Genomic DNA, 13779 nt, shown 5'->3' with positions numbered 1-13779 from the left:
TCATGGAAGCAACCTCAATGCCCATCGACAGACGAATGGATAAAGAAGACGTGGTACATATATACAATGGAATATTACTCAGCCATAAAAAGGAACGAAATTGGGTCATTTGTAGAGACATGGATAGATCTAGAGACTGTCATACAGAGTGAAGTCAGTCAGAAAGATAAAAACAAATATCATATATTAACACATATATGTGGAACCTAAAAAAATGGTACAGATGAACCCATTTGCAGGGCAGAAACTGAGACACAGATGTAGAGAACAAACGTATGGACACCAAGGGAGGGAAGCGGCAGGGGGTGGGGATGGTGGTGTGATGAATTGGCCGATGGGGATTGACGTGTATACACTGATGTGTATAAAATGGATGACTAATAAGAACCTGCTGTATAAAAAAAAAATAAATAAAATTCAAAAACAATCAATATGAGGTGGTAGTAATGTAGAAATAGATAAGCAGAACCAAAATGAAAGGAAACATCTTGAACTGCTTTTCAGAATCTTAAAATGCACCTCCAAAAATAGGTATTTTATACCTAAATCCTTAGTTTATGTCATGTTTAATATCCATTAAAGCTCAAAAATTAAATATCAAAAAAGAAAAAAAAATGAATGCTAAAAAGTAGTTTATGGTAAGAGAAGAAGAGTGTTTTTTTTTTCTTTGCATTTACTAGAAAAATGATTGTCTCAATTATTAGCAGGAGCTGAGTGTGTGTGTGTGTGTGTGTGTGTGTGTGTGTGTGTGTGTGTGTGTGTGTGTGTATTTGTGACTTTTAGCTGGGTCTGCTTTATTCCTGGGTTCCTTCTACATCACATTCTTGCCCCTTGGTTCCTCATGATTTCGTTCTGTACATGCAGGCACATACACACAGTTGAAGATTGAAGATAAATTGGTTATGATATAAACCAGTAAAACACCATACCATCTGACTTAGAACTAGAACAATATCACCAAAGATACCTGGATGTCTTCGCATTCCATTACCCTACCTCCTCCAGCCCCCATCAAGGCAAACCGCTAATGGGAATGCTATAATAATGCTTTTTGAAATTGTTTTTCTCTCTCCCCAAACTGTACTGTATTCCCTTCCAAGCATTCATCTGGTGTTTGAATGAATTAACGAAGCAGTTCCACCAGTGTATCCCCCTCACAAGGAATGGTTCTCAGTAAGCATTGCTTGTTTACTTGTATTGTTTTGGTTTTTCAGAACTATTCGTTGAGTGCCTCAGTGTGTCAGACACTGTGCTAAGTAGACATACATAAATACATACCGTGCACTGTAATAAGAAGAATTGCAGCTTCTAAAAATAGTAAGTCCAGGCTACGCAGGAGCTAATGCAGTTTTCTCCTCAGTGCATTGAAAAATCTGTTAGTTAAGGAGGCACCAATATTTCAGGAAATTAAACCACTGTAACAGTCCAGTTCACAAATCAGAACTCCCAGTGCTTTGAAATGCTCTATTTCATAACGTTAAGTACTCAGAGAGGTTCAGACGATCCATAAATGCTCCAGGGACCAATCCCCACAAGCTTCACAGAGCTAAATAGAGGATGCTTCTTGACAGACATGAGAGAGGAAGGGGTTTTGTTGCCACCGATATGAGGGAGGAACATGTTTATAGATTCGTGATCACATTCCTCTTGATTCACTGTGCCTTTGTCATCATTCTCGAATTAATTATGCTTGTGGAAGATGGCTGCTCAGTAGATTTCTGAATAATGAGCATTTCAGGGGAAAGCCAGATAACTCACTTTGGGCTGGGGTTTTGTTTTCTAAATAAATGCTCACTGATGCCTAGTAGGATTGCTGTTACCTGTAAAGACCGACTTAGGGCTCTTACATGGTTTTCATCCAAGACTCCATTGTGGGAAGATGTGAAATGTGTAACTTAGCTCTCCTTTTGGTACTGGTTACTCAGAGTTTCGCAGGAGCTGACCTAGAGCTGCTTTTGCCGAAATGGGATTTCTGAGTTTAGAAAGCAGAACAGCCAGGAAACCCTCATGCCATGAAGCATAGGGTCATCTACAGAACGACGCTCTTCCACCAACACTTTCTTTTGTTAGTCTTTGAGAAAGAGCCTCTCTCCCTATACATCCAACCCTGTCAAGTTCAGGTGGGACTCTTAAGTTTCGGGCTATTATATATCTTGTTTCTGAACAATAAGCTGGTTGGTGATCCAATATAAATGATTCAGCCAACAGGCCTTGAGAAATACAGTACCTACCATATCTCCTAAATGACTGTTTCTTAGGGTGTAGTCCACTGCTATATCTGAAATGGATAACCAACAAGGACCTACTGTATAGCAAAGGGAAATCTGCTCACCGTTATGTAACAACCTAAATGGGAAAATGTGTAACTGAACCACTTTGCTGTACACCCGAAACTACCGCAACATTGTTAATCAACTATACTCCTATATAAAATAAAAAGTTTTTTTTTTAAAAAAAGGAATTCCGTGGAGATCTGGTTAACAATACAGATTTCTGGGCCCTACCCCGGACCTGATGAATCATCTCCTCTGGGTATGACCCTGGGAATCTGCATTTTCTGTAGGCATCCTCCAAGGTTTTGATGCCCATCAAACTGCCTTCTGTTAATCTTTCTCTTCCACGGGTTGTTAGAGTCTATTCCAAAAATACCGTTGAGGTTATGTGTCTTTGCTAATGAAAACCTTTTTGTTGCTTCCCACTGACCTTAGGATATTGGCCAGAGTTCTTTATACATATTGTCCATATACTCCGTACAGTATTCTCTAACGTCTCACCCTTTCCTCCTTCCCCACAGCCTTTCCCATCACTTCCAGCTTCAAGCTTTATCTGGACATATCAGATTGTAGTTATTTTACGCACGCACACACACACACACACACACACACACACACACACGATTGTCTATTTATATCTCTGTGCCTTCACTGATATTATAATACCTCTCCCATCCTGCTTTTCTCCCAATATTTGAAAAACTCAATTTCCACCTGATTTGTCAAGATCAGATGTAAGGCTCATCTTTTCTAGACATCTCTGATTATTCTCCCTCCCTTCCAACCACCCCACCTTGACTGTCCTTCTTCTAGATCACTGCTATACATATACCTGGAGGTATCATAGCCCAGTTCTCACCATTGTAATATCACAGATGTGGTAGCCAGTTTCCAAGATAGCCCTCGATAATCCCATCCCCTGGTACCCGCACTCTTGTCTGGTCCCTTCCCACGTTGCCCAGGGCTGACCTGTATAATCAGTAAGACGTGGCAGAAATGACACCATGTAACTTCTGAGGCCAAGTCATAAGAGACATCCTAGCTTCTTTCTTGTTCTCTCTTGGATCGCTTATGCTGGGAGAAGCCAGCTGCCATGTTGTAAAGGCGTCCAGGCAGCCCTATGGGGGTGGTCCACGTGACGAAGAACTGAGGCTTCCTGCTAACAGCCCACGTCACCTCCCAGGCGTGTAGGAGTGAGCCCTCCTGAAACAGATCCCAAGCATTTAGATGTCTGTAGGCTCAACCGGCGTCCTTACTACCACCTCATGAGGAATCCTGGGCCAGAGCCACCCAGCAGATACGCTCCCAAATTCCTAACAGAGAAACTGTGCGAGGTAATAAGTATCGCCGTTTTAAGCTGCTGTGTCTTGAGGTAACTTGTTATGCAGTAAAGGATGATGAATATACACTAGACCATAGTCTCCTCAAGCACCAGCCATGTTTTATTCATTGTGGATGCTGGTCCTAGCCCCTCCTCGGTACCTGACCCATATTAAGTGTTCTGTAAATGCTGATTTAAATGTTTCCAACTGAGCTAAACTGGAGCACATTTTTTGCTGGCAAGGGCAAATATAAATGCAGATGACTTTATCTAGTAGGTAAGAATCTCATCTTTTCTGTCACTCTAAATATAATTGGTAACAATATTAACAATTAAAAATAAGAGCCAGTACCTATATACAGCATCAGAATTCTCAAAAGCCTATGGAGTATGTTCTGTGAGGATGCCCATTTTACAGACCAGAAAACAAAGGTACACTGAGGTTTAGTTACTTGCCCAAAGTGACCCAGCCAGTGAGTGATGGAGCCAGGATCCAAACCCAGGCAGTTAGACTCTGGAGTGTGTGCTGTTAACCAATTGAAAAGCTAATACTGAGCGCTTATGATACAGCGAACACTGAACCAGGCCCCTTAGTTCTCTTGCCTCATTTAATGCTTTGCAAAACTCATGGGATCTGTATTTATGTTCTCTATTTTATGGGTGAGGAGTTTGAGGATTAGAGAGATGAGCCTACCAGTAGGAATCTGGCCATTCGGACTCCCAGGCTTATGCTTAGTTCATGACCCCCTGTGGCACTGTCCGGAGTCCCCACCCCATCCGAGCTCCTCACCCTCCATTTCTCAACAGTTATGTTCTGAACGTACAGGTTGGTTGCCAGGACGACCACACAGAAACAACATGAAAGGCAAAGGACTTTTCAGACATTCTGCGGCTAGGATGGTTTTTCCTTTTTAATTTTAAAAAATGGGTCACGGTGATTTGTAATCCATAGGAAAATGTTGGTAGGGATAAGAAATATATTTTGAGTAATAAATATTTCTAGGATAATGAGGAAAGCTTCCAGATTACAAATAGAGCAACTCCCTAGGAAGGGAGCAGGATATGCTACTATTATCCCTATTTTTCAGATGAGAAAATTAAGGCCCAGAGAGACTTCAAAGCCAAGAGTATCCAACTCCAAAGTCTTTGTACCTACTTGCCTTGAAAAACTGCTTCCTGACGAACATAGATTTGGCTGGGTTGAGGCGGGGGCTTGGCTATGGCCCTACAGTGACTAATCCAGGAGCGGAGAGCATGTCTGAATAGGCCCGGAGCTGCGGGAAGGGTGAAGAAGAAAGAAACACTGGCATCATTTCAGAGTAGAATATCTAGGGCTGGGGGACTGAAATATGAGGTAAGGGGAACGACTCGGTCCTCATCTCCCAAATTTCAGGTACTGAGATAATAATACCTGACCTTTAGACTAGTTGGAAGGGAAGTAAATAAGGTAGCACATAGAAAGCTCTTCCCACAATGCCCGACACCCAGTAGACACTCAGCAAATGCTAGATAGTATTTTCTGTTGTGATCATTACGGGAGCTTCCCGATGCCTCCTTAAAAACAATGCCTTTTAAGAAGAAATAGGCATCCTTTCCTGACAAAACCAGCCTCTTTCCCTGCTTTCCCTTGTTTATCAAAGGTCAGAAACCAGCCTCACCCCGGAGATATCACTTTCCTTCACGCCCTGGGTTTTAAGCACGCGCCTCTGGGGACGTGTCTTCTGTCAGCCCTTTACCTCCATCCTCATGTCACTGTTCTGGTCAGATTTCCTGAGTAACTTTTCTTTGGACCACCCAGCGTCACATGAACCCTAGAATCACTTGCAGCACTTCACAGAAACTCCCCTTGGGGTCCATTCCCCCAAGGAACTGGCCACTTTGGGAAGGTGAATTTCCCCTTGAGAGCATCCACCACCCCCTACTTCACACAGAAACCCTTAAAACCTGGGACTGCTTTTGTTCCTTTATGTAAATGCATTAGGTGGTATTCTTGAGCACAGTTGGATTTTTTTGCTAATTAAATGTCAGAACATGCTGCTCAGAATTATTAACAGCCATTGCAAGGATAATAATCTTTCCATTAACATAAACCTAACTTTCATTCTTCTTATTGTTTTAGTTACATGAACCCTTTCGCGTGCTGAGTGATGAAGAACACTAGGATATTGCTTGGCTAGGCGGTGGTGTTTCTATAGGATCCTCTGGGGTCAGTCTGCATGGTGCCCTCAAGGGTTCTGCACCTTGCCTCTGAGGATGGGCTTCTCCCCGTTGACCCCAAGACTTAATGTCCCTGGTTGGACCGAAGTTTACTGTAGGGTGGAAGTGAGATCAGTAGCAGTGTGGATGGTACCACGAGAGTGCCCCGAAAGGTTATATGGGTGACCGCTCCCACCCATTTTTTTTTTTTTCCTCCTAAAACCAAGGATGTGCAGTCCAGTTTGGAGATCCACCAGAGGGGGCTTCACGTTTCCCAGTAGATCCCAGTTTGTGATTTACTAATCTTTATATAGAAATATAGGAAAAATAGATGGGTAATTTATTTTCCCTGTCAAAGCTATCTCTATTCCCTACTTCCCCTTTACTGTCAAAGGTACCATAACTTATCACGCGCCAAAGCCTGAATCATCTGAGCCGGGGTAGTGCTGACACACATTCACTAGGGGAAGGGAAGTGGGCTTTATGGATACTGGATGCTTTGTAATCCTCCCGGCAATACTGTGATGTGAGTGTGTTAAGCTCCCATTTTGCAGATGAGAAAACTGAGGCTCATGGAGGTTAAATGACTTGCCTGAGGTCACACAGCTTATTGGAAGTGGAACTGGTGCTAAAGCCCAGGCTCTGGGGCTCAACAAGCTGTGCCTCTTCCAGTGCACTGTGCTGACCTGGACCCTATATCTTCTCCTAGTTGAGGAAAATGCCAGAGGTAGCATATGAACCCAGGCCTGGCTAACTCTGCAGTCATGCACGTGATCAGACCTTTTTTGAGAAATCACTATGTTGTTACCATAATACAAATGACATTGTCCCTCCCTCAAGGAGTTCCAGTCCAGAGCAGGAGAGAGACATGGAAAATTAGACACAGCACGATGGCTTGCTGTGCTGGAAGAAGGGACAGCTTGCTTTGGGAACTCTCGCTCAGCCTGGGGCAGCGGTGGTGGGGGGTGTGGGGTGTGGCGGCTGGAGGGTGGTACCTTCTAAGTTGGAACTCGGAGGAAGAGCCGGATTTGGACAGAGGCAGAGCATGTTCCATGCTGCTTCTGAGAGAAGGAGCCATTTATGACAAAATGCATCTGCTTCTCACCACACGTTCTTTCCCCCTATAGATTCCTTAGTTTTCTTTCTGGGATTTTCTTTCTGAATACAAACTCATTCAAATGCTTCCTTTACCTCTAATTGAACACTCTAACTTAATTGATTATGTATTAAGTTGGGGACTCCGGGCGACATTCAGGCCTTGGCTCATGTTGAGATTAATTTATTCCTGTAGTCCTACTGTTCTGTAATGCATCTGAGTGCCTTGCGTGTGTGTAAAAACTGAAGTCAGAAGTTGGAGCCATCTAATTAGACGGCCTAACCCAACGTGCCTGGTGTTCAATCTCCACCAAGCTCTCCTGCTTTGATGGAAACCAAAATAGATGAATAAGTTAATCAAAAGTCTGATTAAATAGCATGGCTCTGCAGCATGGGCCGACGATTGCCAAGCTTCAGTTCAGGCAAATTCTCGGGGGAGAGAGGAAAGTGATGAGTTCCCAAGGCCAAGGCTTACATGAAAAAGAGTTATATAAAACCCACTGGAGGGAATTACTCAAAGTCCTCAGACCTCAGATCTTAAGGTGATGGCCAGCTCCATTACAGCTTTAACAAAATAGATAAGCGTAACAATACCATTGAATAGTCATTTTTAACGACACAGAAATGGGATATGACTGAAAGAAATGTATCTACCCAGGAACAATTAGATACTGGTTGCAAAAAATATATATAGTATGATTCAATTTTTGAAACCTTTATTTCTTGTTTTGTGCATATTCTTATTTCCTCCACTGAGCCTGTATAATTTCTATAATAACAAAAATCTTACTTTTAAAAATCTGAGCATAGTGTTTTGCATGTGATAGTTATTTCCTAAACATTACTTTCCTTCTCCCTTGATTCGGATACATTTTCTTCCAAAAGAACTTCATATGCCATGAAGTTACATGAACAAATCTTTAAGAAAATACTCATTCATTTACTGAACAAATTTTTATTCGATGCTTTTTATGTACCAGGCACTATTTATAATGGTTATACAAAAAAATTAATGCAGTGATTTTTTTTTCCTTTCTCCTGCTCCCTCTCTTCACTGCCCTGTCTAGTCTGAAGTTTCCTGGATCCCCAACAAACATTACTCTGGGATTTACGGTCTGATGAAGCTTGTCCTCACCAAGACTCTTCCTGCCAACCTGGAGAGGGTCATCGTCCTTGACACAGACATCACCTTTGCCACCGATATTGCAGAGCTCTGGGCTGTGTTCCACAAGTTCAAAGGTAATGGTAACTCATTTTTTTTCTGGTAGCTTTGAAGGTGTCAGCATGTCAAGAATAGTGATTTTTTTTTTTTTTTCCCCAATGTTAGGTAGCTCTTAACGAGGTCATTCTAATGAAACAGACAAGGAATTATAAATAGAGTTGAGCATCAGTTTTAGTACTGCCATTTGAAACATGTTAAACTGGAATTTGCTTGTGTTTTTTTAATAATTGAAGAGGTAAGATCCGTGTTCATAGGAAGAACCCAATTGAGTGTTGCTGAATTGCTTGGTAAGAGACAAGTATCAGATGTGTGTATTTTGTATGCAAATAATTGAGTTGACTTCCTGGTGTGGAGACATGCATTCATCAGTTTTCTCTTTTTATCAAATGATACTTTGATTGCCGAGAAAGCCTGTGAGGTGGTGGTGATGGGTATTGATTATAGAGTGTTTGCAAATGTCCTTATGGCTTCCATTAATGTTGTGGTTTATCATTTTAAAGAAGTGTATAAGTTTGGCTTTTTAAGACGTTCCTTCTAATCTAGTTAGTTTCTGTAGCTCTTGTCACTCCCCCAGGGTATGTGCAAGTATAAGGTGGGAAATTGTGAGCCCGATGGGTGTACATAACTCTGGTGTGGATGCATGAAAGAAGTGGCAAGTTAGCACAAACCTTGGACTATTATTTAGTACCCCTCTTCCAGGGGTCTTCCTTAAAGCTGCATAATTGTTTTAATTTTATATTCTCAGTATTAGACAAATACAATGAGAGATAAATATGGCAGTGAGATTTTTTTTTCTTCTGGCTTCTGCACTCTGACTTCTGTGCTTAAAATCCCTCCTGCCTCTTTTCTATAACTCCTTATCCTATGAAGGTGAAATACTGCTTAGTGATTTTAAATCACAGCATTTTCATGAATCAGAGGATATTCCAGTTGGTTTCTGTTTTCGTTCACAGACAGAAGAGTAAATTCCTCACCCACTCCAGTCTCTGCCTGCTTCCTTCTGGGGGCCTCCCAGCTCTGGGGTAATTGAAAAAAGTCCTCAGCACACCATGGGGCGGGGGGAAACACTCTGACCCTTGGACTCTCTTCCTTGCCCGGATCAAAACTTTCCTTACTCGTGTCAATAATGACACTAGTAAAGACATCATTTAGCACAGCTGTTGAAATGGAGTGTGTCTCAGCTTTCTGATCTCTTCTTCATAGAACGTTTGGATCTGTCTTTTTATTTCACAAATAAAGGAACAGAAGCTTGGTAGGGTGCAAGGTTCTACCCGGAGCTGAGACCAGGACACCTGTGTGTGTTGGCTTCCCTGTGCATCTCTTTTCAAGTCCCCCTATCAGGTCTGCTTGTTTTTTCTGATTCCGTTGAACTCACTGGGGACAGTTTTTCTATAGTTATGTGGTTGAGTTGGCAGAAAAGTTCTTTCGGGTTTTTCCATAAGATGTTATGGAAAAACCCAAATGAACTTTTGGGCCAACCCAATATTTTATTCCCATTTTCATGCTGATGTTCAGTACTCAGTGATGTATTTATTCAACAGGCACTTACTGCATCCCCACGGGGTGTCACTGGCTATAAGGAGTGGGCTCTGACTGTAAGATGAGCAGTGAGGGGGAGTGAGAGTTATATCACCTCTCCTGAAGGGGCTAAAGCTGGGTCAGTATCACAGCAGAGGTGATGATCGTGTCTGTCTTGCCGGATAAGAGTAGTGGTTGTGTGCGGTGGTTGCCCACATTCCCCTTTGGAATAAAGGGCTTATTCCTCCAGCTGCCGGGAACATTGCCTGCAGATGGGCTCAGCTCTCAGACTCCTTTCAGGCTGATCTGAGGCAAAGAGAGTCACCTTGCCTGGGGCCATGCCCCCTTCCTGGGGCGCCCCACGTCATGGACTCACTGATGCATGTGGAATCTTGCAGGATCCACTGGAGCCTTCCCTGGAGTCCGCCTGGCAGCTCCATTTCCCCCCCTGCCCAGTCCGGCTGGTGTTCCTTCCCTTTCAGAGGTGCTGTTCCAAGAGCTCTCCCTAAGTTAACCGCCTGCGTGCTCACTCGCATCCTGGAGTCTGCTTCCCAAGAAACTCAATCTGAAATATTCATTCAGAACTGCAAGTCTCCCCTGGATAAGTGAAACTCAACAAAATCCCTGGAACACTTGGCCACTGGTTGTAGCCTTGTAACTAGGAAATCACATTTATTCTGTTCCAGCCAGGCCCCGCCACAGTGCTGGTGGGGTTCTGTCGCCAATCGTAACAACGGTAATAACGCTGGTGTTAAATCGTACCCGTCGCACATCATCTGTGGGAGGGGAGGCTCCCAAGGCTCTTGTTGCTCCCAGAGCTGGCCCAGGGATTTGGATTTGGAGGGCTCCGAGACTCAAGGCAGTTTCTGGGGCAGAGCAGAATATATGGGTCAAGGTCAGAGCAGGGGAAGTTTGAATGCGTGGAGTTGATTTAATAGGCTTCGTTTATTTGTTCATTCTCTCACTGCTTCATTTATAGCATTAGTTAGGGCTCCACTGGAATATATTAGATGCTGTTGTTAGAACAGGACACCTGCCTTCAAGGAGCTCACATACAAGGCATACTGTATTCCGTTTTTATCTGTCACCATCAAAGGAGTATAAAACATCTGAGGTTTTCCCATGCCCACCCTAACTTTTCTGGGAAAATATGGAAGTGAAAAGAAAATAAGTAAGCTCTTATCTTTTTCATATGGTGCTCTTTTGTACAGCGTTTGTTTTTTTTTTGTGTGTGTGTGTGTGTGTGTGTGTGTGTGTGTGGTTCTTTCTTTCTAAAGTGGAATGATTAGAAGCCAGGTCATGGTACAGGAAGAAAGTCCCTTAGGACAGACCCATAAATATAGAATGCTCTGATCCAAGAGGGAGAGTTCCCCTGTCATAAAGGCAATCGCAGTTGACATCTTCACTGTAAACATTTTGAGTGATGTTGATGCAATCTGGCCTTGTTGGTTTTTCTCTGGTTTGGAGCAGCTAGTTACCTGGGGCTGCAGTGGCTCTTGTGTTCAGTCCCATATAGGCTTGACTCCTTAAGGATGCTGTGAAATCGCCCTTACCTAAAGTCATTACGTGGAGAACCTAGTAAGAAGCTTTTCAGTGAGGACTTAGACCGTCCTCAGCCTCTGCCGTGGGCAGCTTGGTGTGCCTCTTGGGCATGTGCACGTGCTCCCTGAGCCTGACTTCACCTAAGTTGCAGATGCTCCCCCCTCAGCATCTGCACCCTTATCAAGCCTGCTCCAACTGCTGGAGGATTTTCAGAGCCTCTGATTCTTAATAGGAAGAATCAGACATGCCACTGATGGCTAGAATTAGGAGTCAACGTTTACTGAGCTCCTACTAGCTGCCAAATAGTTTGCTGTCTGTTGGGAGTGTTGCAAGAATAAATCAAGTTCAGTCCCTATTCATTTGAGTGTATATGTGAATGGGGGAGAGAGACGATAAACAAAAAAAATAAAATATATAGTGTATTAGGTGGTGAATGGTGCTGAGGTGGAAATTAGAGAAGGGAGATAAGGGATGCCTCTGTGTGTGTGTGTGTGTGTGTGTGTGCATGTGCGTGCATGCGTGTGTTATTTTAATATTCAAATAGGGTCATAATGGAAGGTCTTATGAACAGTGACATTTAAGCAAAAATCCGAAGAAGTTGAGATGACAGGCATGCCAGCTGTCTAGAGGAAGGGTCGGAATAGTGTCCTAGCCAGAAGGAGCAGCAAGTGTGAAGTTTCAGGAGTGACGTGTCCTGACTTATTTGAGGACTCGGATGGAGTTCAGAGCAGAGTAGAGTGAGCCCAGGAGGGGGCGGGGCCTGGTGAGGTCAGATCATGGGGACCTTTGTAGAGCCGTGGGAGGATTTTGTCTTTCCCTTCAGAGACATGGGAAGCTGAGGTCTGGCTTTGAGCAGAGGAGTGGTGTGATCTGATTTCCATTTTTAATGGATCATCCTGGCCACGGAAACTATTTCTGAGATGGTTGCAATCGTCCAGGTGAGCGATGTTGTGGACTCGGACCTCGATGCGGCAGTAGGGGTGAAAGACGTCATCGTATTAGGTGCATTTTGAAGGTCAGATAGTCAGGATATCCTGTGGATTGGATACGGGGAGCAGAGACATAGGAGTGGAGGATGCCCCAAGGTAGCTGGAAGGGTGAGGTGGCATCTGTGAGACGGAAAAGGCTGCAAGAAGAACAGGTTATGGGGAATGATCAGGAGTTTGGTTAACTGGGCATTCACGTGGAGATGGGAAGGAGGCAGGCAGATAAAATGAGTATTTGTAAAGCAAAGGGAAAGTAACTACTGTTTCCTAAGTACTTCTTCGGTTCCAGGCACTGAGCTAGAAGCTTTGCACATTTGAAAATCGAAATAAACTCGGTCCAAGAGAGGTGAAATAACTTCCCATGATCAAAGAGCTATTGCACATCATGACTGAGCCCAAACTGTTTGGCTCTGGAGTCTGTGCTCTCTCTGCTACCTGCTGCGTCCCCTCCAGGCTTCCTGATGGCATGGAGGAGGGCATGCCCATCACCTGGGAGGCAGGGTCTGCATCTTAGTTAAGGTGTGGCTGCCGATCATGAGTCAGCTTGCCCCTGGGTGCCATAGTTTTCCATAAAAACTTGGAAATAATATCTGATTCTAGCAATCTGGGGAAGCTGTTGTAAAAGCATAAATAATAAATGTGCAGCCTTAATTTGAAGCTTTTGGAAGTAAGCCATGCTGAATAGTCAGGATAGTATTTGTATTCATAAGGACAAATGCCTTCCCTTTAAGAAGACCCTATTGCCATAGTGTCAAGTTCTGGCCTCAAAACAGGTATGGTGAGTGGAGCAGTGCCTTGCCCCAGAGGCCATCCAAGAGGCCAGAGGCTTACTTGCAGCAAAGTGGGCTTCTGGAGCTGAACCCGGGGCCCCAATCTGACATCTGCCAAGGGCATTTACCTGGCTTGTTCAGCACTTCAGGTCAGTCAGTGCAAAAAGGTGGAAGTGCACGCTTGGCTTCCTGAGGCACCCTTTTCCGCTTTGTGAGTAGATCCTGAGTACAGAATGTCACCATCCTTTGCCTGATTTCATCAAACAAGTCTTCTGACAGGTTTCTTATCCTATAGCTTTCTCCTGGCTTCAGTCCATCTTCTTCAGGATGACCCAGCCGTGTGGCTGACAGGGTCTTGGTGCTCCGGCCAGGTGTCAGGCCGGAGCCACTGAGGTGGGAGAGCCGAGTTCAGGGCATTGGTCCACCAGAGACCTCCCAGCGCCTTGTAATATCAATCGGCGAGAGCTCTCCCAGAGATCTCCATCTCAATGCTAAGACCCAGCTCCACTCAATGACCAGCAAGCTCCACTGCTCGACACCCCATGCCAAACAGCTATCAAGACAGGAACACAACCCCACCCATTAGCAGAGAGGCTGCCTAAAATTATAAGTTCACAGACACCCCAAAACACACCACCAGACATGGTCCTGTCCACAAGAAAGACAAGATCCAGCCTCATCCACCAGAACACAGGCAGCAGTCCCCTCCACCAGGAAGCCTGCACAGCCCACTGAACCATCCTTACCCACTGAGGGCAGACACCAAAAACAACAAGAACTACGAACGTGCAGCCTGCAATAAGGACACCCCAAACAAAGTAATTGAGCAAAATGAGAAGACAGAGAAATATGCAGC

At 44.1% G+C, this 13779-nt stretch overlaps 1 protein-coding gene across 2 annotated transcripts in view; it reads left to right on the top strand.

Moving 5' to 3' along the window:
* Positions 1-13779, top strand: part of LARGE1 (LARGE xylosyl- and glucuronyltransferase 1) — a 582916-nt gene that overhangs the window by 348681 nt on the left and 220456 nt on the right. For both annotated transcript variants that reach the window (XM_067010062.1, XM_059081736.2), the window contains exon 6: positions 7953-8124. In XM_067010062.1, coding sequence (XP_066866163.1) covers positions 7953-8124 — 172 coding nt within the window. The remainder of the gene's footprint in view (positions 1-7952; positions 8125-13779) is intronic.

Source organism: Kogia breviceps, chromosome 12 (assembly GCF_026419965.1).
Source record: "Kogia breviceps isolate mKogBre1 chromosome 12, mKogBre1 haplotype 1, whole genome shotgun sequence".
NCBI classification, from domain to species: domain Eukaryota; kingdom Metazoa; phylum Chordata; class Mammalia; order Artiodactyla; family Physeteridae; genus Kogia; species Kogia breviceps.
Note: the sequence above shows the minus strand (reverse complement) of the source record. Positions and strands in the feature narration are given on the sequence as shown.